Here is a 26491-nt window from a genome sequence, read left to right on the forward strand (position 1 = left end):
CAACGTGAATGAAACATAAAAAGCACAGTGCATACGAAGCTATCGGCACTACGTGCATACTGCAAACATCATATATTGCTTTGAAGAGGAGGCCTATGCGGGCATGTACTTTGGCCACGTTTTAGATCACTTTCAAGATACGATGCCCACATGGCCATGCCGTAAGCAGCAGCCACCAGAGAAGTGCGCCTACCCCCCTCTCCCTCGCCTCACCGCCATGCCTCGCATGCAATAGAAGAGGGCGCGTTTCCGCTCTGCCTTCCTCACTCGCGCACGCGAGATTGCACACTTTCACTTGCACATTCACCATACGGCACGTGGCTACGATTTTATTTCCCTTGGACTTTATATACACACCCTCACAGCGCTGGTAGAAATCTGCCTGGAGTGTCCATATAATTGCTATCGCAATAAGACCTTAGTACTAGCGTTTGTACGGCATTTTGAAAGCTGTGAAATGGTTGCACCAATGCAATTAAAGGTACAGGTGACAACTTCAATAGAACCGGCAATTTTGTTCACTGCCATGTTCGCAACATGACATGCGCAGATCATCTCCAAAGTACAGTGGTACATTGTACAGTGTCCAAAATTTCAGTTGCTGTTATATACAGTAGAACCTCATTGATATGATCCCGTTATGTAGTTTTCTTATGCCAACATTCGCAAATGAGAACAAAAAAAAAATGACCCACTTCAGTTACGCTTATCTTTATCAGTTCATACATTCCCGGAAAACACAATCTTTCGACACCAACATTCAGCACATCACCAAACTGCAATCGTGCGATACATTTACTGGCCACTAGATCCTGTCTAAACAAGAAAAGACTTGAGGCGCACGATCAACAATAGCCGTCCACTGCATCAGCTTCCCCGCATACTCACCCACACGTCTCGCATGAAAACACTGCTAGCAGCAGAAAAATCAAAGCCAACAGCACGCTGTCATCATCATCATCATCATCATCATAAAAGGAAGCAGAGACTCGTCTGTCGAGTTTCTCAGTATATAGTGAGAAACTCTATGGGGCTGTCAGAGTCCAGTTCATCATTCACGCATTTTTCTCTGACGGACGTACAATGTAGTACCGTTGTACTGTCTTGGTGGTGCTTTATTTTGATGTTCATTGAACCCACGTGGTACCGCAGAGTTTGCTGAAGGAGGATGTCACATTCTAGAATTAAAGGTGAACTTTTTCGGTGTTTAGGGGTGGTAGCGAGGCTTTGGAAAGAGCCGCTGCGATCAAAATCACACATGGTGCATAGTTAAGAATGGTGTGAGACATGTTTTAGGTAGCCAGTCTCTTCTTTATTCTCCCGAGTGAGAGCCCCACCACCAGACACCAAAACGGCGATGATGAGTATGTACAGATGAGAATATGAAGCGTATGAATAATGCTCACAATGGTATTAGCGAAAGAGGTCGAATGCGATACACAGCGAAAGCCGCCACTTCGATAGGTTCCGTCATATTCATTGACGCGAAACCTTTGAGTTGAGTTATGGTCTCTGCTCTGTTTTGGTGGAATGACATCGCTGATGCAAAAGCAAAAGCCTCTTTGCGCCTCGTGCATGCGCAGTGGTACTTATGCTTTTCTTCTTCTTCTTCGTTTTCTTTTTCGGTCGCATAACCTTTGCGGCCCCTATTCAGCAACTCCCTAATGTGCATGGCATGACATAAGTATATTGCATGATGTCGTGTTCAGTGCAGGCGCATGTGACTGTCGCACTGTGTTGCATCCTGGGTTAATAAACACGTGTTTGTTGACGATCTGGTGGCGGTGCCTTTTCTATGCCGTATCGATGAACCCGGCTGCACCCTTTGTGCGTCGCGGTGTGGAGGAGCATCGCGTCCGTTCTTGACCATGCAAACCCATCTCCACAACATATAGACTACTGTATTTACTTGCATAATGATCGCACCCCCGAATTTTGTCGTCAAAATTCTTTTTTTCTTTCCCTTGTAATGATCACACGCCTAACTTGCTGCAGTGATATGTCATGTGCCAAGTCTAGCTAATGATAGCGCTTACCATCTGTCGAATGCTACGTGAATGACTGTTCAAGACATACCAAGCGGTCTGCACGCACCAAACATTCTTAAGCAGATGCCTCATTTCATTCCTTTCATCACTTTACGCACTTCCATGAAAAAGAAAAGGCTACAACCAAACTTGCCTTGGCTTTATTATTTGTAGGCTTTATAATAGTTGTGGTCAACAACAACAATTAAAAAAAAGGCGACTTTCGATTCCTCTCGTCAGCACTCATGGGCACGCAACAAATCGTGAGCGGCAACGATAGTAGCCTTGTTTACACTGATATGTTATAAGTGTACCCTATTCATACGCCGACGCTTGTAACACAGCTAAGATAAACGTGCCATATTAGGATAATAGTGAAGACAAATGCCACAGTTTTCGCAGCATGCCCGCCATGTGTTTCTATGTCACTGGCAGCTAAGCGCGCCCATCTCTGTTTCTGTCCCCTCAAAGTAGACATGGCTACGTTATTGCTGCAAACTTGCAAATATTAACAATATTATTCATTACTGATACGGAAAAAAAGTGTTTCAGTACACATAATGTACTCGTGAGAAGAAGAAAGAACGCGTTCGGCGCATTCGGCTTGCTCCGCTGGCCGCCATTTTTGTTTCTGTGTCCCGCACCAGTCCCACACTGTTACAGCGGCAGCCCCCTATATGGCAGCCAGCTGTTTGTTGACGTGTTGTCATCCCACAGCAAACGCGAGATGAAAAAATTTTTTTTTCTTTTTACGGAAAATTTAACTCGCGTATGATCGCACCCCTGAATTTGTGTCACTTTTTTTTACAAGAAAGTGTGATCATTATGCGAGTAAGTACAGTATACTATCAATTAAAATTTGCATGGTATATGGTAAGCATATGTGTGTTGTAACCTGAGCGAAAAATGCTTGCTGCTGCACCAAATCAGCTTTTTGTCTGCGCTAGGACCTGCACCAAAAGGTGAAATCGCTGTTCTACCACTGAAATACGAATGCTATTATGTTTTGAAAGAATGAAATTCTTTTCACCTACCAGAAGTACAAAGAAAAAGCTTTGGCAGCATGTTACACTCCTGTAACACGTGAAGGCGAAAGCCTGCTGCGCACTTGGTAATGCATCAAGTTATACGATCGGAGGGGTCAGACTTGTTGCAAGACATAACGAGCCGCAGTGGGAAGTACACATGTATCGCTTTAGGTCGACCTCCTCATTGAAACGTGTGAGCACTTAATAGACTACCTAATGGTGCAGCATGCTTGTCACGAGTAAGTGTTACAAATGTGTAATGCAAGCCGAACACAATTACGTTGCATCCTCTCACCAGAGGAAAGCAGCACTCACAGTCGAAGGCCTTGCCCGCACCTCGTTTCTCGCTTGGGGAGCATCCTCAGCTGTAGCGTACTTCCAAGGCCTACCGCGCAATATGCTCGGCCTCAAGCGAGCATCCTTCATTGCTCTCTCGCTTCCCAGTTGACTGTCGCCATAACTGCCACCATAACTGCCACCACCACCGCATGACATCGCCGACGCAGCACCTGTTTTTCTGTCTGTGCGCGCTGCTCATTAACATCTCCACCTTCCGCTTGTTGAGAGAAGGTCACGTGATTTTTTTTTTGTACTACTAGACTAGATGCTGCTTTTTTTTCAAGGCCATCATGCAATGAGCAATTTAAGGCTATCGCCTTAAAAGGAAGTGTATTTGCACAGCAAGTAATGTACAGAAAAACTATGCTTTGTGGTCAACAAAATTTTAGTACAACACTTTTGCTTAACAATACCACAACTGCAGTTATTTAATGTTATCATGAAAGAAGGATAGCTGCTCAGCATGCTCAGGGAGCAGCAACACCCTCCTGCATGTCGCAATTCCTTCAGACACCAAAAAAACAGTGCTTACTAGATACACTAGTGTCTGGTATTGGCATGTATCTCTTCGCAAGTCAAGCCAACGGCGGGTGCCATGCTACTCCACCACTTACACGAATCTTCTTTTTGGTCAGAAATTTCATCATGCACATATCTTCCAACCTGTGCTTGTGGCAGTGAAAATTGCTGCTGGTTGATGAGCTTATCAAAGTCTTTCCACAGTGCTGATGTGGAAGGAGCCTCTTCAGAAGCTTTCTTTGTTGAGGAAGTCATTGGATTCTTTGATGTTGAAATTTCCCATGCTGCTTTTAAAGCCAAGTTTTAACCCAGTTTGCCATTGAACCATCCTGGTGGTACACAACTACATTAGAGCTTGCCACTTGGTCAAATTTGTAATTTGGAAACTGTCTTTTGGCACTTAACCAGATTAGTAGCAGACACGGAGACTTCCACATGGCAGCTAGTGTTGTCCAGATTCATGAAGAGGCAGCACAGTGTAGGCGCTTGATCTGATAGTGTCAAATAGCCAAAAGCACCAGCAGTGGCCTCGTGACAGTACCCACTGTTTACTTCACTATGCTTCACTGCATGGAAAATGTGCTTCACCTCAATACATTCTGTATGCTTTGCTGCATACCATGACTGTACTGCGGCGAAGCTGGCTATCGAGGCCATACAAGACTAATTTTTTAGGTGTGCAAATATTTCGAATGGAATATCCGCACATTGCTAGTATTTGTGTTTTCCTAAATACATTTTCATGTTTTCCAATCTTCAGATGCTGGTTGTTGGTGGTCTAGATCGTGTGTATGAGATAGGCCGGCAATTCCGCAATGAGGGTATCGACCTAACACACAACCCTGAGTTCACCACATGCGAGTTCTACATGGCCTATGCAGATTACAATGATCTCATGACAATTACAGAGTCCCTGGTGTCAGGTGAGGGTTTTCTCCTTTTTTAATTTGTTGTGTTTCCGTTTTCACCATTCACACATTATTCATGAAGTTCAAATATCAGAGCTTATAGGTATGAGTCTTTTTACCAGTAAACATTTAGAAGCTGTTCAATGAATGGTTTATCATGCTTGTCTTCCTTTCTTGCTTCCTGCGAACAGAAAGTGCTTTTTAAATTTGTTACTGCAGGTTAAGTACAAATACCATCTAAGACTGCTGGTGCAGGCATGCTTGCATGCATGTGTGTGAGATACAAATGAAAAGCAGGAATTGTTGGCTCACTTCGGGAAAGGGGAGGGTGTGAGAGGGCAACAGAGATTAATAATGCAGTGGTGATAGCTTTGCCTATGAGGTACAAAGATCAGCTAACATCACTTTGTGCTTCAGACAACTTCAAAATAATTGGGTACATCGCTGTCTTCTGGCACAAGACAGATATGTGTGGTTTCTGCAGCTACTGCATAGTGACTTGCATTTGCGGACTCCACCTCAAGGGCGTTCATGAACCTGTGCACATTCTTCCACATGCCACCTCATTGACGTGGGCTGTGAAGGAACCCATGAGATGTCTCTCTGCCCCATTTGGCTGTGGGCAACCAACCTGTCTTGATGGTCCATGGGTGAACCATCCCTGACACATCAAACACCACGGCATTACCTATGCTAGCCAAGAGAGAGAACTGTGAAAGTGCTTCATGCTAGCCAAGAGTGAGAACTGTGAAAGTGCTTCATCTACACTACAGGATCCTTTTTAACTATGTTTGTGGTTAATAAAGGGAAAATCGGCATTCGTAAAAATTGCTATAATGGAAACCCATATGGGTTCCTAGAAAGAAAAGCCTCGCAGTTGAAGAAAAATTCGTCCTTGTCTGTGACACGAGCCCAGGACCACCGCCTTTCTGGGGCAGCCGCTCTATCGTCTGAGCTAACCAGGTGGCTAGCAGATGGCAGGGTGCAGTCGAATTTGTCAACAACTGAAAGCAAAAGCAAGGGTTTGACAAGTTTCACGAATGGGTGGACGTCTGATTTTCCTTTTATTAAGTGCTTCTCTCCACCTTGCGGGTTTCCGCAGAACTATTGCATCATATGTTTGCTAAACTTAATGGCTAGAAAGTGTCATGACTGTGTCTCTTTTAAAGGGAGTCACAAATGATGGGGCCTCATAGAACAAAGCCACATAGGAAATTTTGGTTATACATTAGAACCAGAAATTGAAAAGTACTGTCCAAGGAGCCTTCTACCAAATAGTTCAGTAACAGTAAAGACCTGCATACAAATGAAATGTTGCAAGTCTGGTGTGAAGAGGCAGATTTCTACACCCCCGCAGCCGAGGCTTTCTTCCATTGCCTCAGCCAGCATCCATACAAGCAACATTCCTCTCATATCAGAGCCAAGGGCCCACGTGAGGTTTACGTCACAACCCCCACCTTGTCATCTTCTTATTTTTCCCCTCTTTCTGTCACACTGCTGCTGGCTATTTGTGCACTGCACATTTTACCCGTGTGACACAGAGGCAATAGCTTGTGACATTGTCTCTGCTGGTGGGGAGAATGGCTCCTTCAAGTAGAAGAGCACATGGGCTTTCATTTGAATTTCCAGCTGTTTTCACAGTATACATCAATGCAGGCGCAATCACAAATCCATGATCTATGCACCATGTTTGTCTGTTTGCCATGGCCAAACCTGAGAAACGTCATTGAGTTGCATGGCATTGTTAAGAAATTGAAAATAATATGTACAGTGCAGGTCACTATGACAAGGAACACTTGGTTTTTGTATAGAATAAAAAGTTATGGTATTATTTCTTCATTTATTTAACTAAACGGAAAAAAAGTGGTTCATGATACAAGAACCTGCTCCAGTGGGAATGAGTGAGTGAGGTTCAGACGTGTGCGTGCAAAGCTGTTCACAGTCAAATGATAACCATGTGCTAACCATATTCGTTTATAATTATATAAACATCATGTGAAGTCTTACAGCTAGCCAAAACAAGCTGTTATCACGTGGTATAGTTACATTGTTTTGTCCCCAATATTTGTTACACCCTTTTGTCCCCACTACCAAAGTTGAGAAAGATTTTTATTTGCTGTTGACTGGCAAAACCGTATACTTCTAATTCACCTGACGGCAGGCATGGTGAAGTTTTTGACTGGCTCATACAAGATCACCTACCACCCGGAAGGAGCCGATGGGCCTGCCCTGGAGATTGACTTTACACCTCCATTCCGAAGGGTTCGCATGCTTCCAGACCTGGAGAAAGCTTTAGGCACCAAACTTCCTGATCCAGAAAAGTTAGCTACACGTGGTGCGTTTTCCTTTTCTCATTTCATTCTCTTACTGTTCTCATAGAGGGACCAAAGAGTTGCGTAAAAGGAAAGAGATGTGCTGTCATTTCGTAAATAGAAGATTTATTTTAAGTAGGGATAGTGCGAATACTCGATAACCAAATCTGATCGAAAAGTGAACATTCTAATAATTTGATTCTCAAATTGAATATTTACTATTCAACTTTCTTTTTATGTTCGATATATGTATTTGATTTAGAGAGCCACGCTTTGTCTCCGCAAGCACGTCTGCCCTACTGCATGCGCTCCCCGACGTTGGCCCGATGCAGGGATCGCACACATAGTGGCTGGATGCATCAATTCACATAACGGTGCTGCGTTAGCCGAGGCTGGCTGCCTCTGTCAGTACAATGTTCGTCCAGGTCGACTGGACCAATGGAGACGATAACATGACGCAAACAGAGGGAATAGCAAGAATAGCAGCAAAAGCAGCGTATATTTTGGAAAGTGCACAAACATTTGCCAAGATCAAGCCGATTAGCTGCTGGAAGGCACACAGATTGCATTGGATTGCGTTGCGCGATCCTGCCGCGACTCTCCCGATTTTAGAATTTTTGACAGGTGGCGAATCACGATGAACCTGACAATGACAAGTCAGTGCCTACTGTGGTCGACCCGCACAACGCCAACAATGGTTATGCGCAGAGCGGTGATTGAGTCACGGGATGCGTTGTCTGCACTTTCATCTGTCATGCAGATTGGCCTTACTCGGCATGAGGCATTGAATTGCCAGCCTCGTGCCCCTCTTGTCTTCCTTCCACCCTCTTGTCAACGTTGGGTGGAAGGCAGAGGGAAGAGGGGCGACAAAGGCGTGCCGTGCAAGCTGTGGGGCACAAAAGCGGCTGTGGCGAAGCAGTTGGCACTTCTTTTTTCTTTTCCTGGATTTAGCGTTCGGTTTCCTTTCGGCATCGACCCCCAGTGGCCAGGTTTTCTTGTTCTTGCTACTAATGCAGCATGGGAACATAGCATTGAGTCATTTATTTTGCCATAGAATACAAAAAAAATTCACAGTGCAGCAGCTGCTCATTGTTACATCCAGATATTGCTAAAACCAGTAATGCAATAAGTGGGTTTAACAGTAATTCTTTCTATCTAATTAATATGTTAGAATGTTTGTCCCCTCTGCTTTTCTTGTGCAACCCGTTTACAACGTTTATCGGTTATAATAATGGGATTTTTTTTTGGCACTTAAATAATGTTGAGTGGCTTCAACTGTATTCGGGACTCGCACACCCCTAGTGTTAAGAGCTCATGCTATCATATAGTACAGGAGCAGTTTCCCATGTGGGTTTTACAGTTTGTCTACGTGGCAGTTGATAAAGGCTTGCGTCTGTATCATTGGAGTGTGTTCACAGTTGTAGGGGGAGGGGAGATTTTTTGAGGCACTAGAGCTTCTTTCTTCTTTGCTTTGATTGTTTTGTGGTTACGTGGGGGCTTCAGTTTTTGCCCACCATTGTCTCACTGTTAGCTCAGCGCTTAACATAGGATAACTAGGGCTCTGATGCGTGGGTCTGGACGTGCAGAGTCCGTGGCCCTGTTGTCTGACTTGTGCGTCAAGCACGAAGTGGAGTGCCCACCACCCAGGACAGCAGCTCGGCTTCTGGATAAGCTGGTCGGCCACTTCCTCGAGGAGCAGTTCGTGAATCCTACTTTCCTCTGTGATCACCCAGAGGTCAGTGTTCTTCGTGCCTACATCTGACAGAGTGCTTGTGTTTAAAAAAGCGTCATAAAAGTAATGTTTAGCAAAAAGAAGACAATTGAAGAGTGTGTACTTTTCTCTGTTGTGTCATACCACAGTGCGGAAAATATGGAAAGCTGCGAGTATGTGTAATTACACCAGACAAAGCAGAGTCCTCATTGCCGTAATGTACTTTGTGAAAAAATTTATTTTCTTAAAAGGCAGCTGCATCTTCTCAGTTTGCTGCTAAAGAGCAAGCAAAGTTTTCTCGCCAGCTTGACATAGAATAATTTTCAGTTACCGTATTTACCCGAATAAAATAATTTACCCAAGGTATCCGTAAGCATAAACCTATGTACAACTAGTACCGCATACTCTCTAGCCATCAAGACTACCGTTTTACGAAGATGTTTGGGCTTAGATGTATGCATTTGCTTTGGTTTCTTTATTTCTTTGTGTCTCCATGTGCAGTTTTGCTTTCTTCCGTTCATGCAATGATTTCCCATAATATGGTGCCAGCTTTTTATCTCAAAGGTTGTGCACTTCAGTTACGGGGGAACTTTGACTGCGGATGGTGCCACTGGCCATAGTGGCAGCAAGATAAACTAAACAAGAATAAGCAAATCTGAAACACTAGAGCATCACAATACAGGCACGCCATCAATTTATAGAGGAGGCTGTGGCTTTGGGTTATGCTGATTGTGTTTACTGCAGTATAGATATTCCTTTCACCTCTGTTTTTTTTTTTTTTTTAATTAATAATGCAGATCATGAGCCCCCTGTCTAAATGGCATCGCAGCGTCCGTGGCCTGACTGAGCGTTTCGAGCTGTTTATTGCTCGCAAGGAAGTTGTTAATGCATACACAGAGTTGAATGACCCACTGGTTCAGAGGCAACGTTTTGAGCAGCAAGCCAAGGTAAGCGTGAAGCTTCTTACCATGATATATTTTGCAAAGTCTACCAACAAAATTTTCTTTCAAATTATTTTTCTGTGCAGTCTGCTTAATTGTGTTATCATAATTAACAGGTCTAATGGTTATTATCTAGAGTGCCCTCAAAACAACTAGATAAGAGTGTCTACAAATTTGTGCAACTGCAGTAGCTTCTCTTGTGAGGTGTCCGCAGGGTGCCACACATTTAGACAGCTCAGTCGTACGACTGTAGCCCATATTCTAAATTCCCAAGAAGCCACATATTAAACTCTGAAAAATAGAACTGATATTTTTACATTTAAGCAATTTCAAAATTTATGATGCCTTAGCATGCTATATACAGTCAAACCTCGATATAACAAAATTCGCTATTTTCATTTCTTGATCTTAGTTCTATTGAAAACCATGCATTTATTTTCGGGATTTAATAAATAATTTTGTGACATGGCTTCGATTTAACAAAGTTTTCGGCACCTTTATGCATGTACTTAAAGTCTGTAAAGCTAGTAAATCTAGCAAAAAGCTATGAAAATGTCGGCCGAAGCAAAGTTTATCTCAAGCGTCCTTCCGCATGAAAAGTTTGAGCAGCAAAAACGTCGTCAAAAAGCGTGTGCCGGACGTAGTAGGCAGGAAACACTGCTGCGCCAGTTGTCGTGTTGTTAAACAACTCGTGGAGGCCGTGTGGCAGGTCGCAGCGCTTGGAGAAACATGAGAGCTGAAGATTCCTTCTGCGCAAATGGAGGGGCGAGGAAGTGAACGCCATGGAGGGAGGGGGGGATCATAAAGGCACATCTATGTGCCCTCTCCTCCTCACGTGTCCTTTTGCAAGGCGAGCGCCCTATCTTGGAGGTAATCTCTCCACACCAAGCGAAAATGACGAGCTGAGAAGGTTGATGCCGTGATGCGCATTGGGTTTCCACACGTGCGTCTGGTGTTGGCGTCCGCGTAATAGTGGGCACGTAAAGTTTCCTAGACACGGTGCGGAACGTTCGCTAACAGCGAGTTCGTGGTCGTCGACTGAGATGTGTTCGTGTTTGCCTGAGCGCGCCATGGCACTGATAACACTACAAACCTTACTTCATGTATTTGTCTCCTTGCTCTCGCCATCTATGCTCCACCTTCCTGGCGAAACTGTGCCTTCCTTTCTCTTTTTGCTCAGGATGAACATTCGTATCTCTTATTTATTTGCAAGTGCCGGCTGCAGGCTCTAAGCACGGTCAGCCACGGCATCCAAGATTTACGGTGCTGCGCGATGCAACACGCGCAAAGCTCCAACGCCATGAGCCACATCGATGCATTGGTATCGGCGCGATCTGCACCACATGCACTGACGCTCATGACCACGCTATTATGGCCCGACCTTCTTGCGATTTGGTTACAAGTGCTTACTGACAAAATACTATCCACCAGGAATGCTCCGGGAATTTGTGAAGTTGTTTTTACTGCTGAAAATTTAAAACCTGGAATTAACGAAATTCGGGATTTAACAAAGTTTTTCACTGCAAGTACAACTTCGTTGTATCGAGGTCTGTCTGTACCAATGTACCTTTGCTTGCGTCTGAGGCATGCATAGCTTTATGATTTTATTGTCACGTCCACTTGTTCCACATATCTGTAATAGCATTTGCTTGGATTGCGCGAAACTAAAAGGCATATTGCAGCTAACAAACATATTTAATTTTATACAACATCCTGTGCCACATATGATTAGAAATAGCTTCAAGAGCCAGTATTTAACCATTGTTTGTGATATGTAAGAGGCATAACTGCACCATGTAGGTAATATGATGCTATATAAAGCAGAACCTGACGTAGTAGTTCTGCGGAAACCCGCAAGGTGGAGAGAAGTAATTAATAAAGGGAAATCAGACATCCACCCGTTCGTAGCAATTGCTACAAAGGAAACCCATACGGGTTCCTCGAAAGAAAAGCCTCAGAGTTGAAGAAAAATTCGTCCTGGTCCGGGACTCGAACCCGGGACCACTGCCTCTCCGGGGCAGCCGCTCTACCATCTGAGCTAACCAGGCGGCTAGCAGATGGCAGGGCGAAGTCGAATTTGTCGACAACACACGAAGCGGGTTTCCGCAGAACTACTACGTCAAACACTTCCTTTGCTTCGTGTGTTGTCGACAAATTCGACTTCGCCCTGCCATCTGCTAGCCGCCTGGTTAGCTCAGATGGTAGAGCGGCTGCCCCGGAAAGGCGGTGGTCCCGGGTTCGAGTCCCGGACCAGGACGAATTTTTCTTCAACTCTGAGGCTTTTCTTTCGAGGAACCCGTATGGGTTTCCTTTGTAGCAATTGCTACGAACGGGTGGATGTCTGATTTCCCTTTATTAATTACTTCTCTCCACCTTGCGGGTTTCCGCAGAACTACTACGTCAAACACTTCCTTTGCTTCGTGTGTTGTCGACAAATTCAACTTCGCCCTGCCATCTGCTAGCCGCCTGGTTAGCTCAGATGGTAGAGCGGCTGCCCCGGAAAGGCGGTGGTCCCGGGTTCGAGTCCCGGACCAGGACGAATTTTTCTTCAACTCTGAGGCTTTTCTTTCGAGGAACCCGTATGGGTTTCCTTTGTAGCAATTGCTACGAACGGGTGGATGTCTGATTTCCCTTTATTAAAGCAGAACCTAATTGATACTATGTTCCTGTTACGTTTTCCAGGCACCAGGGTTTGAAATTGAGAACACAAAAAAAAATGACCCATTGGAGTTGTGCTCATTTTTAACCGGTTAATACGTTCCTGGAGAACACGATTTTTCGGTAGCACTGTTCAGTATGTCGCCAGACTGCAATCGTATGGTACGTTTTCTGGCCGCTAGACCCCCACATAAACAAGAATATTTTCGAAGCATGCGTGATCGAGAACAGTATATCGCTGCCTAGGCTGCAATCGCCAGACTGCAATCGTATGATACGTTTCCTGGCCGCTAGATCCCCCACGTAAACAAGAAAATATGCAAAGCATGCGCGATCGAGAACAGTATGTAGCATCCCGCTGCGGCAGCTTCACTGCAATACTCACCCGCCCGTCTCACTTGGAAATGCCAGCACGCACTCAGTTTCTCACTTCAGTAGTAGCAAATCTATTCCGGGGTTATTGCACATGGCATTTACAGCTAGCACCGTCAATCCTATTGCGATAAGCATCTCCGCCTAGCACAGGGTGCCATCGGAAGTGTAGTGCACAGGCGATAACCGAAACATGCCGCCATTCCCTGCTGCAGAGTGCAATCGTATGTGTTTTCTGGCTGCTAGAGCCTGTGTGAACAAGAAAAGGCACGAGCAGCACGCGATCGAGAACAGTATATAGCCACCCATCTCACGTGCAAACCATGGCGCGCACAGTTTCTTGTTCGGGTACCAGCATATCTCCACCCCGGTCATTGCACGCCGCACTCACAGCCATCGCCGCCAAACCTATTGTATAAGCATCTTCCTATCTGTTTTGCAGCGCGTGGTGCATAGTGCCATTGGCAGGGTACTGCGTGGTTTTAGTAGGTGATAATCCAAACACCCTGCCAAATCGAGCGCCCACCAGCTCAATTTCGTTTCAGTTTCCCGTCGCCCTCTTAAAACACCACGCAATAGGAAAACAACAAAATGCGTCTTGGGATGCCGGAACACCACCAACTCGACATGCATCGGGATCTCATGCCGCAACGATCCGCGCAATGCTTCACATTACGTAGATGTCAGCAATAGTTGAGTCTGCCAAATTTTTTGGTTACTTCGAATCGTACATTTTCCCAGTTAGTACTTTTTTTCTCACGTTTTCTTTTTTGAAAACGTATGAACGACGTTCTACTATATGCTGAATGAGAAGAAAGGAAACTGAGGGGTCTGATTTTGGCAAGTCACAATCACATAAAGCCAACAGATCATGACTACAAAAAAAGTATGGGGGTATTCTTTTTTTACGTCTTTATTTCTGCATTTAATAGGCGAAGCCTTGAGGCAGGAAAGGTGTGCTCTGTGGGGGAGGGGGACCGGTGCTCTCTTCTTCCTCGAAGTGGAGTGGTCGCGAGGTCGGCTCTGCAAAGAGTATTTAATTGAAATCTAAAAATTGTAAATTACTTATAATTAATTGAACATGAAAGGGGACAAAAAGAAAAGCAACTGACTGCAAGGGGAATACAAACCCACGTCTTTGTATTACACGAGCGATACTCTTCTTAATTGAGCTACCGTGACACCGTTTTCCAGTCCACTTTCTTGGGTATTTATGCATGTGTACTAGAGTTAACCCCGGGAATGTTAGCCAGTGCTACCACTCACGGCCTTAGTGGCGGATATTGAACATCTTTTCTGCCACAAGGCGTCACATGTACAAACTTGGAAGAGGGCAACTAACCAATAAACCTTTGTATGCTTCCTGAAAGCATCAAAGCTGTCGGAGACGAGGCCCTCACTATGTAATGAAAGAGAAGAAAGGGGCCTGGTTTTTGTAAGTCACAGCCACATAAAGTGAACAGATAATTAATATATTTGTGTGTATACAGTCGAATCCACTCATAACGATCCTAGATATAATGATGTATTGGTTATAACAACCATATTTCAGGGCATTTACGGATTTTGCGGCCCTGCCTATGGAAACTGCTTCCAGATCTAACAAAGATTATTGAAATTGCCCTACTGTTACAACGAACAATACGAACTCGTTCACAGTAAAAAGAGGGCGCGCACATGAAGCAGGAAAGCACAGAAATTCAACCAAACTGGGCGCACGGCGACGCGAGCCCCACTTGACTCAAACCGCGACAATGATACAGCCTTCGAGATGAGCAAGCAACTGCCGTGTACGGATTTAGGAAGCCACAAAGAAGGTTACTCCCCGCCTTCAGGGAGGAGGCGGAGTCATACAACATAAACAGCATGGCACGTGGCATGCACTGGCACGTGCACTGGTGTGATATAGGATGCCACGAAGGCAGCATCTGAAGCGACTTAGGTAACATTATTTAATGACCCTTGTGTAACTGATGCTCAGTCGTGATGACGAAACCACAATGTACGAAACCTTCGCAGTAGTTTCCGAAGTTTACTTTCTGGCCAACTGGAATGCTTTAATCTCTTATGCAGAATATGGTCATGTTTCCGCTTGTAGTAAAATATATCACAAGCTCTCAATCACAATGACAAGTGATTGGAACAGGACACCATTTTGAAAGAGCTATGTGATGCTGCATTTCGTTTTTTAGATGGAACGTTTCTAACAGAAATTTGCAGCTAAGCACGGTAACACACCAGGAGCAAAATTGACACTGAAAATCTGGCTTTCAGGCCAAGGTGGAAGAAGAGAGAGGTGATCCAACAGTGGCGCGAGGCGTGGCCGCTTAGTTTGGCATTACGCACGCCGCTGCCGCAAGGGGCAGCACCTGATCTGGGGGCCTATTTTTTCACTCGCTTTGCTGGCACTTTTATGGGCACGCTCCACAGAGACGCCTTATTTCGATGCATATACCGTATTTAGTTGAATCTAACACGCCCTCAATTGTAACACGTACCCGTCTTCCGTGACCCAAAAATTTTTAAAAATGAGAACCTCTATTGTAACGCGCTTGCGTTTTCCATGACGCCCCCCCCCCCCAAAAGAAAGAGTGCAATACCGCGCACCTCGTGCTTTCATATAGAAATACTATAGTCTCTCATTTTGAAAAACCAGATTTACTCCCAATACACTAAAGTTGCGATGAATAAAAACACAAATGGAGGCGGCGTATGTGCCGCCAAGATTTTCACTGCATCGGTACTAGTCACGTGGGGAAATAGATACAGTGAAACCTCGTTAAACCGTAGTTGGCCGGAGCTCGAGAAAGGTACGTACTAAACGGTAGTACTGTTTAACCGAATAGCATGAGATCGCCCACTTACCTGTCGAAAACGGAACTCAGACAGAGTGCGATGAAAGGGGAAAAAACATGCAGTATTTATTCACTTCGCGCGACAAAAGCGTTATTTTCGTTTGATGCCGCGGCGGCCTAGCACGCCGACGACAGCGGCCTCAAACTTACTGAGGCTGTGTGCCCAGCCAGCCCCCTCTTCTCGGCAAACACTCGCATGGCAGATTCCTCGTTGGCGTTACGTATTCACCGTGCACGTGTGCAGTAGTGCTGCAGAAGTCCCGGGGGCACCTTTTTCATTACGGGTGCCGGAGGTTGGAATAATTTTCATTTGGAATAGTTACGTTATCGCGCCCCTATTGTCGTCGTGACGATTGCATTCATGAGGCTGACGCAACGCGCAGCTTATGCCACTGTCGGGCCTGAATCACCCGTGCTATCGCTTTCCGTGTCGTCCTCGTCACTGTCGCTAGTCGACACTTCAGCAACAACAGAGGCAACGATGGCGAAAAGTCGAACCTCGTAGCCGACATATCTTCGCGGTCGCAGCAGCGCTGCCGAGCAACTTCTTCGCATTCCAAATGCCACACACTGTAGTCAACAGCAGATCCCTGTTGCGTGTCAGCGCCCACTTCTTCGTGTCACGTTCGATAGCACGGACGATGTCTAATTTTTCTTCTATGCTGAGCACCCGGCGTCTTTTTTATCCAAGCTTCGGAACGACGCGAGTCCTCGCTTGCACGAAGCCATAAGCTCTCTGGCACCGCGTCGAAATGATGTTGATGTTGATGTGGCTTCACGTGCAAACGCACAGGGCGCTTGGAGGCCGTTGTTCCGATCTCTGAGGCGTGTTGTTCTGCCGGGCCGCCCGATGGAGACGGCGCAGCGCCGAGTTTGCGCGACGAAAAGTTCAAACGCTACGTTTTAACCGATGCGTACGCAGTAAGCTGGTACGGTTTATGCGGATACGAAACACATTATGTTCAATGGCCGCTGAGTCGGGGATTTGACTTTACTACTTTTAAAACGAAACTACTGTTTAAGCGGGTACGGTTTAACGAGGTTTTACTGTATCACTTGTCGTCGCTATCTGACAACTCTTTATCGCTGTCAACAGACCAAAGCATTTCATCCTGGGTGTCATCCATGGCATTCGAAATCCCGCATTTTTTAAAGGCCTTGTTGACCATGGCAGACGTGATCGTGCACCATGCATCTTTCACCCATCCAGCAAAGTCCTGCATCAAGGCACGCTTCATTTTATTGGCGGGCATGAATTCGTGGCAGCCACTGACAAGCCATTAGGTGTAGAGTGCCCGAATTCTATGTTTCACTGGCTTGTTCAGACAAACATTGAGCGGCTGGAGCTGCGATCTCATGCAGCCAGCTTGTCCTTGATGCACTGGTCAAGGTGGCACCTGAACACGTCAAGCACAAGCATCCCACGCAGACCCAACGTGCCACCAGGTCTCTTCCACCAAACGTTATCAATCCAGTCAGCGAGCAAGTCTGTGGTCATCCAACCTTTTTCATTTGCGTGCACAATCACGCCACTCGGAAACGCGATTCCTTTCGGGAGCGTCTTCCGTCTGAAGATAAGATACGGGGGCAGCTTGTGCCCATCCGCAGTGCAACAAAGCATTGCGCTGACTCTAATTTTTTTCTAGTCCGGAACACAAAACGTGCACTCGCTTCGCCCCTTTCTTTTCAACGGTTGTGGTGGCAGGCATGTCAAAGTAGAGCAGCGTCTGATCGGCATTTCCAATCTGTCCGAAGTGGTACCCGTTTCTATGGCGCAACTTCGAAACATACTGCTGAAAACTGTGCAATTTCTCTTCATATTCTTCGGGCAATTTTTGGCATATCCCTGTCCGGCTTTCAAGAGAAAGGCCTTTTCTGTTCATAAAATTTGATAGCCAGCACCTGCTCACCTTGAAGTCACTCCGCATTAGCCCTTTCTGTTGGGCTAACTGCATCGCCCGTACTTTGTGCATATTGGTCGTCACAGGCTGCTGTGCCGCTCGCTGCTCTTGCACGTATTCCGCGAGCTGTTTTTCAATTTCGACGAAGCGGCCCTGCTTCGGTCGACTGAAACCCTTCCTTGTTGCTTTGCTGGCGAAAATATTCGCTTTCTGTTTGCGCCAGTCCCACACGCAAGTTTCGGGAACTCCGAACGCCTGTGATGCGGCCCAATTTCCGTCCGTCTCCGTGAACATGATAACTTTCCTTTTAAATGCGGCATCATGGTGGACTCGACGTGTCTTCGCAGTCGGCACTTCCATGCTGATTGAATAAACGCAGAAAACAAGAAGACAGGTGGTAGACTAGGTTACACCAGCGCCTCGTTACACGTATAATATAGAGAGATGCACATGGAGGAAGCTACGGCAGCTAGGCTAGAAGCACGTACGAGGCGGCCATTTTTCGAATGCTTATGCCAATATTGTAATGCAGATTTAGGGTCGTACTCGATTTTAACACGGATGCAATTTTTGGACCCGTTTTATCGGAAAAAAGGTGCGCGTCAGATTCGAGTAAATACGGTATGCCACTCGCCTGCTTAAAACTGCTCTTATTTGGTTGGAGGAATGTCTCTATATTTCTGCCGACATTCAGAGCTTTAATTAGACGCAAGACCGCATGATCGATTTATTAATTGAGGGCTCAGCAGCTGTTATCTCAGCGTATGGCTGCATTAGACTCTAATTTTGATCTTTACTAGAAATACGGGCAATATACGTAATTGCATACTTACTAAAAGTTCCAAAGTGAGCGCTGTGTAACATGCATTCAGAGGAGTGCTAGGGCACTAGATAAGCCTCCACAGCTGCCAACGTGTACAAGTCATGCGTTGGTCAATCTGCAAAGTGACCCGCCATGATTACTCAGTGGCTATGGTGTTGGGCTGCTGAGCATGAGGTTGCGGGATTGTATCCCGGCCACGGCAACCATATTTTGATGGGGGCAAAATGCGAAAACACCCGTGGGGCACTTAGATTTAGGTGCACGTTAAAGAGCCCCAGGCGGTCAAAATTTCCGAAGTGCTCCACTACGGCGTGCCTCATAATCAGAAAGTGGTTTTGGCACGTAAAACCCCATAATTTATTTTTAATCTGCCAAGTGTCATGGCACAATTTGAGGGGTGCTATAATTGATTTCTTAATTGTGTTAGGAATACAACAGCCAAAGAAAACTGCATTCTCTTGCCTTATTTTTATTGTAAGAGAAGTTATGCCCAGCATTATAAGCAGGTCATTTATCTCGTTTAAGGAAACAGGTAATTATATACTTCAATGGTTAAAACAAAAATTTCAAAACAGAAAAGTTAAAGAAACACAACCAGCACCACATGTCTTTGTTCCCTTCAGCAGACTCGCACGGTTGCAAGCACATTGCAAGCTTGGGACGTAACGACGGTAGGGACTATCTCCGTTGGTTGCTTCATAGATGTTTGGTTTCTCGTTACCATGCGCCACTGGATATTTAAAGCCGCATAGAAGTCCCAGAGGATCTGCCTTCATTCAATCACTCGACAGTCAGCTGTTTGCACCAAGAGCTTTCACATTTGACCCCTCAGCTGGCAGAACAGCGCATGTAGCTCACACAAGCTTTGCGGGCTTTCTCAGTTTGTGCGACTTGCTGCTGTCAGACCTTCTTTGTTTGCTGAACTGTCGCATCCTCATCACAACATAGTCATTTAAAAGATGCGCTGCTATGTCTACTTTGTGCTCAGCACACGGAAATCCAGTGCGATGCTTACCAAGCATTTCATCGATGGTGAGGTTGTAAGCATCGGGCTTTTCAGCATGTTTCCGGAAAACTGCTTCAGCTCTCTCCAGCATTTGAAATACGTGAGCAGCCGGGTGCAGGAGCCAGCCTCGTGTCTTGAGGTTTACAAGAGCAGCCTCTGATCGTGCGTTGAGCTGACGACGCGTCTCTCTCGTCTCGTAAATGACGGTATTTTGACAGTAAGCGGCATGAAACCTTCTACCTGCTAAGAATTAAGAGTCTAAGTAATGAAAAAGGGCATATCTTTAGGCATGGGTGTTTCAATGTTGACTGAGGTTGTAAACAATCCACGCTTGTGCCACTGCTCCATAGGAGTGCCAGCAGAATTGGCGGAGAGCAAGGCCCCCTGAACATGTGTTGCCCCTAGCGGCAGCGCTCACTTCTGGTCACACGAAGTGGCCGCTCTCTCGCCCCAGCGAGAGCGAGCTGTCGGAGCACCTGTCTTCTTCCACCATGTTTCAGACCAAAGCGCTGCCAAATTGTTACTGCTGATACCAGTTTCAGTGAGGTCACTTTTTGAGCATTTTCAAAGCAGAGTCCATGTACAACGGACTACTGATGCAAGGACCACTTTTCGCAGAACTAATAGAGTTCGTGTTAGACAGGTTCAACTGTATGTCAAACCTCGATATAACGAACTCAGATATAACGAATTATTGCATGTATTGAACACTTTCTATATCTCCTGGAAAATCACATGCATTTTTTATTTCTTTATTTCGAACTGGGTCGGACGTAAAATGGATATATCGAACTCTGCCACCCCAGACCATGTGCGCTCTATAACAGGCGGCGACCTTTCCCGCAACACCCTTGAAGATAGCGGTGGTGCGATGGGCATTCCCGACTGCTGCGCACTATAGTTGTATACATCGATCGCACTGAGGGTGCTATTTGAACGTAGCGGCATATACACGTGGCGGCCGTGGCTAGTTCGACCAAGTTCGACAATGTCAACAACCATGTCAACGACGCATAGCATTAGCCGCACTAACTCCTCCTTGGTGCCGCACTCTGCGCCTGCCGTGCCTCGCAAGAACTGGCGGTTTGCATCCGCAAAGATGCGCAACAGCGCACACTTACTGGGCTCCCTCATAGACGCCTTAATTTGCAGACGCCACTTGGTTATTGACAGTGTTTCAAAATGCCACGATTGACTGACGTTGAGATCGCAGCAGAAGTAGCGGCCAAACGAAGACGCTGCTGATGTTGATCCCGCAAGTGCTGATGTTGCCCCGCTCCCAACTTCAACTGAGGCTCTAGCTGCTTTGGCCCTTCTGTGCCGCTACTTCGGCGCAATTGAGGGCACCGGCTTATCGCTTGTGGATAGTTTAGTCTATGTTGATGACTCCGTGTTTAAGCACACGGCTGCCAATAAGAAGCAGGCTACACTGCTGCAGTACTAACAGCCAAATAAATAAATACTTTATGTGAGGCTTCAAGAGAGTTGTGCCACGATTGGGACGAGATCGGGGATCCTTGTTTGGAGTTCGTGTTCGGTTGTGCCATGCACGATTGGCCTAGACCGTGCCGACTTCGCGCAGCTGACAAAATTGGTGTGGCCTACGCTAATTACGTGTGGCACAATCGACCGCACGCTCCCGGCTTACGAAGTAGGCGTGGCTTAGGCCAACTGCGTGTGGTGCAACCGCACGCGCACTCTGAACAATTGTCCCCAATCGTGCCCTTGGTTCATTGATTGATTTGCAGAAGCTTTTGGCCCATTTTTTACCTTAATTTATTATCGAATTCTGACTATATCGAACTATTTCGCCATCACAGCGCTTTCGCCTCACAGCGATTTATCGAGGTTGGACTGTATATGCAGTCTGTGCCCGTTACAATGGATCCGCATACAACATACTTTCAGATAAAACAGACCATTCTTTTCACTTAGTTTAGTCTGCCTATGACAGACTTCTTTTTCTCCCAACTTTAGTTTATGTGGCTTCTAACTCCTTTTACTGCATCAAATGGTCGTAAAAGGTAATAACCTCCTTCAAGGAAAGATTAACAAAATTGCTGCTAGTGCTAGAAAAAAAAATGAAATGTGGGCCATCGAAAATGTGTGGTCATTCTAGAAGAAAAGTGTGTATGCATTACTGAACTGCATAATTTGAGGCAAATCATACCTCCTTCAGAGAGAGAGCAAAAACTGGTTTTGAGCAACAGTATCCTGAATGACACAGAAGGCATGGGGAACTTGACAAATTGCCATGGCATGCAAATGCACTTTGTAAGTTTGAACCTCCTCGGATGAACCATATGATAAGCCGCTTTTTGCTTTTACATGCAGCTCACAACCAATGACTGAAAATGTAGGGGGTGAAGGAATATGTGCTGACGACTGCTTGTGTGTTGTGTTCTACTTTGAGATTGAGATTGCACTTGAAAAGGATGTACATTTGCTTGCAGCTAAAATATCCCAATGTGCTTGAAAATTTGGGGAACTTGAATTGTGCAGGATAAAGCAGCTGGAGATGACGAAGCCCAGTTGGTGGATGAGAACTTCTGCACTGCCTTGGAGCATGGGCTGCCACCCACTGGGGGGTGGGGCATGGGCATTGACCGAATGGTCATGTTCCTCACTGATTCAAACAACATCAAGGTATGTTCCCTTCACGTATTCTTGAAGCTTCATCTAAACATTAGATCAGCAAGAACAAATGTTGATGAAAGTACTTATTTACTCGCGTAATGGACGCATCTCCAACTTTGCTACTTTGTAGTCCCACGATCGAACGGCCGTGAAGTAGTTTTTTGGAGAGACTACAATCTTTGAGTCTTGCACATGTGTTTAAAGCAAGTGCACTTAATGCTTAGTGCACCCTTTCCGCCAGAGCTGGCGTAAAGGCACCTCGCAGATTTGAGAGAGGAAAAAATGCAACTGGCCCTCTGCAACATACACAGTCTACGTTCTTTACGCTGATGTAACAGGAGAGCGCGCACGCAGGATGTTCGGCCTAGAGTTACTATGTATGCTACCATAATATACAGTAACTCTAGCACGGCCGGACGCAGTGTACGGGAAAGTCTATCTACATCCGTATGTGTAGTAGATGATGCTCTGCGAAGAACTGGGGATAGGGCAAAAGAAGGCCTTCTAAGCGAAGAAGGGGCAACTGGCACTTGATCGGCATAGTGGCCATAGTCGGGCGTAATGTAGAATTCGCGTGTCTGTGGCCCGCATTTCTGCCTGCCTTGTGTTTTGATGTGTGTTATGGGCCTCAAGTTGAGTTGTACGCCTGTTGTGGAACATAGAGTTTATCTGCTCACACAACGGAGACGCTGATCGGACACCGACCAACAGGACTGTCGAGGAAAGAGGCGCACACAGCAGGCTTGTCAAAACAGTTCTTTATTCTATGGTGGAACCACAATGCGGATGAAGCGGCTCGCGACCTGAACGGCAGGTCTGGTGGTTTCGATGCAGAGTGAATTTACGGTTTGCAAATGGTATACATTTGTTTTTACTGCAAAGATAAGTTATGCATGTTCCAAATCATTGCCGTCTTAATTTTCAATTTTTGCTGTTTCAAAAATGTCTCCATGAAATTTACCCCGCATAGTGAATCCAACCCCCAACTTTGCTTTGCTATATTAGGAAAGAAAGTGCGTTCATTACGCAGGTATATACGGTATTACTAATTAAAGAGGTTTGCAGAAGTTGATTGCAAATGCAGCCCAGAAACTTGATGTTCTTTAGTATTGTGTAGCTTATTTGCACCCATGTTTATATAAAATGCTTGTTTCGTGTTACAAGTCCAAATTTAGATACATTTTTCAGTGCACAAGGCATAAGTTTTTGATACTGCATGCACAGTTAACTTCCGTATATTATAGATTTGTGTTCTTTTAATAAATATCCTGAATACCTGCAAAGTATCTTTTGCTTCTGCACCAGGTGTTTGACAATTGAAGGCACCTTCCTGTAATAGTTGGATTTGAATTTGCAGCTTGGGAATACATTGGCAATTAAAAATGTAGCTTACTTTATTTGTGCTTTGTTTCTGCTTTTTCATTGCTAGCTGTCACAGAAGAGTAACATAGTTTGGAAGAGGAGAATGAGTGCAGAAAAAAATAGAGTGTGTCCTAACTAACCTACGCCAAGCAGAAAGAAAAGGGGGAAGGAAGTGTCTATGTGTGGATTGAGCTGTGTTAAGGCTCATTCAAACCGGCGATTGACAGTGTTCACCTGACTAAGTTGATCGCAAAGCGACCGGTCGCAGATGGTCTCAAATGGGCGCTTTTCTCAAAAAGCAACTATTTTGGGCCAGTCGCTCGCTGCTCATTTTTCAGCCACGTGACCGTGGTCAGAAGACTGCTAAACCATTCAGCAGTGTGCCAAAAGTGATGTGTTTCCATCTGCCGTCCTCCTGTGTCGTGCCAAATACAAAGTCCACGCCACCTTGGCAGACTGCAGGCCTGTAATTGGTGCCTTGCCTTGTGATGCTGGGGCGCAGCAGTTCCGGCAACATGTCGAATGTATGCAGTAGCATTTGCAGGAAGCCAAACAGCAGCAAAAGAAAGCACAAAATTTATGCACTGATTCCTACACAATACGAACTAGAAATTACGACTTACTCTCGATAATGCTCCTCATCATGCACGTGGAGTTCAAACAGGAAGCAGCTTGCATGGCCGGGCACTTATCGCAAATGTAGGCACGGGTGCACCCGCTAGCGTCGCTTTTTCTTCGGTGGCTTCCGCACTGCCACAGCTGACACCACGGCAGAGCACATCTGCACAGTGGCGACGTCTTCCTCTTCGCTCGAATCAAAATCCATGGCTGTTGCCAGAACGTGAAACCAGCAACGTATGCGCAAACTGCATAGATCCATAGAATTCTCACTGCGAACGATAATCTCTGGAATCGCGACTTGCAGGTGGCGCTCAGCCCGGCTCGCTGGTATGAGCATCAGTTGCCATCATTTGCTTTTTGGTTGCCAGTGACAAATGGTCACATGACCTCCTCAAGCCTTTAGCCACTTGAGGAAGCCACTAGCATTTATGAAGATCAGCCTGATTTGTAATGAATAATTACCCATATTTTTACGGCACAATGCAGTTTTATGCAGAAGGCTGTTTATCCTTTATTTTGTCTTCCTTTTTAAATAAAGCTCACACTGCAACCTACATACATTGCTTCAAATTTGTCACAAGCACCACGACTAGGTTAATTCTATTTCTTACTTCGCTTTGCAAACCCATAAATGTGACATCTTTCTGAGAAGTAACTGCTAAATTAGTGCAAGCAATTGGCTTTGTGTGATGCAGCCAATTGAGACATGTACTGCAGTTCTTGATAGCTTAGCTTTCGCTGGCTGCTCATCACTATCTCAAACTGTCACACACAGCTAGGGAAAAGTGAATCTGGTCAGTGGCACACATTTAGAATCCACACTGTGAATAGCATCCAATCATATCTATACATCCGTGTTGGTCAGGTGTGGAGCATGTTGAGTCAATTTGTAGCCTGCTTGAGATTGACACTGCTAAGGTGCACATCTGGGCAGTCATGTCAGCTCTTAAAATAAGCTTTCTTTCGAATGTAAAAAAGGGGCGGGGGGGGGGGGGGCTACAAAACAAAGATGCTGTGCTGTAGGGAACAATCGCGTTGTATGTTTTGAAAGGTGATCTAGCCTTTTGAATAGAAACTAGGCTGTGAAATCGGTAATTAGCTGGCAGAATACAACAAAGAATACTAAGTGACTTGTCTGTGTGGCCGCTATCAAAATACAGTTGCTTCTGTCTGCGTGAAGACCCACCACAATGATTTAGTGGCTGTGACATGCTGCTGCGCATGAGGTTGCAGATTTGATACCAGCCAGGGCGGCCATGTTTCGATGGGAGTGAAACGCAAGAATGCTCATGCAGTAAAAAAAAACAGGATCTTTCATAGCCACGGTGTTTCTTTTAAACTTAATAAGTTAATCAGTAAATTGTGTGCATGGAGCACCTCTGTTTGTTTTCCTTACTTGGTGCTTGTTACCGTGTGTATTTCCAAGTCAAGCAATGACAAAAAAATTTTCGGCAGCCTTCCCCAGTTGCGTTTTTACAAGATTGCACTTCTACCAAGGTGAATTGAGGCTGACTAAGCAACATTGTGCTGCCTTGCAGGAAGTGCTGCTGTTTCCAGCTATGAAGCCAGATGACCCTCACAAGCACCGTCATGAGGAAGGGGCTGAAGCTGCCAGTACGTCTGGAAAATAGACCTAGCCGGACCTATCATACTGCTGCTGATGAAAAGTTTTGCGCAACAGCTGCTTTCCACACGTACAAGGTCTCACTGCTCAAGAGATTTACCCCCATATAAACGAAGGGGACTTGAAGCTCTCCCTCAACTTCACTGAGTAGAGAACAGCGCCCCACATTGACTGAAATAGACATTGCTCTTTAGTAATGCTCCTTGGTAGTTTCTACATGTAATTACTTCAGAAGCACCATTTCCCTTTGACACATTTGAGTAGATGATGATTGTGCATAGTTACGAAGCTTTAGCTTGAAAATTGCCTAGGAGTGTTATCATGGTGCAATGACCACTTCAGCGACTTCAGTAGAGGGTTGGCATTGCCCTCTACTTTGTGGAGCTGAGGTGAAGTGCTGAACGGAGGGAAGCGTTCTGGAACGCGGGGATGAAGTTGGCTTACACTTTTCCTGTGGAGTATGAAAATATAACTTATCTGAGAACTGGTTTTGGTGAGTGTGGTTCTTTCGTATGTCACCCAAATATGCACTTCATGTTCACTCACACAACTTTCAATGTGTTAGCATTCTTTGAGTACTTCAGTCACTTTTCAGGGCCAGCTATCTGTTTGCATGTTTGTATCTAACCGTGTCCCGCCAACCTGGGTCACTAGCAGATCGTGGTCAAATGGGTAGTGCAGCGGGATGCTGTGCTGAGGTAACATAGTTCCAAGCCAACCATGGCACCAACTTGGGTCAGTGAGCATGTGGCAATTTGCACACACGTGCTGCTCTTCAGTGAACCTCTTTCACGCCGACATGGGTTATTGTAGACGCGGGACAGGGCAGGTGCCGCTGTTGTACGAA

At 45.6% G+C, this 26491-nt stretch overlaps 1 protein-coding gene and 1 non-coding gene across 3 annotated transcripts in view; one reads left to right on the top strand and one right to left on the bottom strand.

Annotated features, from left to right (window-relative positions):
* LysRS (Lysyl-tRNA synthetase) overlaps positions 1–26133 on the top strand; it is a 66528-nt gene extending 40395 nt beyond the window's left edge. For both annotated transcript variants that reach the window (XM_075700483.1, XM_075700489.1), the window contains 6 exons: positions 4674–4836; positions 6983–7156; positions 8720–8868; positions 9642–9791; positions 21903–22046; positions 25559–26133. In XM_075700483.1, the coding sequence (XP_075556598.1) occupies positions 4674–4836; positions 6983–7156; positions 8720–8868; positions 9642–9791; positions 21903–22046; positions 25559–25651 (873 nt within the window). In that variant the 3' untranslated portion in view covers positions 25652–26133. The remainder of the gene's footprint in view (positions 1–4673; positions 4837–6982; positions 7157–8719; positions 8869–9641; positions 9792–21902; positions 22047–25558) is intronic.
* On the bottom strand, positions 11759–11833 carry TRNAS-GGA (transfer RNA serine (anticodon GGA)). Its single transcript has one exon. It is a non-coding gene; the product is annotated as a tRNA-Ser (tRNA).
* Positions 26134–26491: the final 358 nt, after the last annotated feature.

This window comes from Dermacentor variabilis, chromosome 1 (assembly GCF_050947875.1).
Source record: "Dermacentor variabilis isolate Ectoservices chromosome 1, ASM5094787v1, whole genome shotgun sequence".
NCBI classification, from domain to species: domain Eukaryota; kingdom Metazoa; phylum Arthropoda; class Arachnida; order Ixodida; family Ixodidae; genus Dermacentor; species Dermacentor variabilis.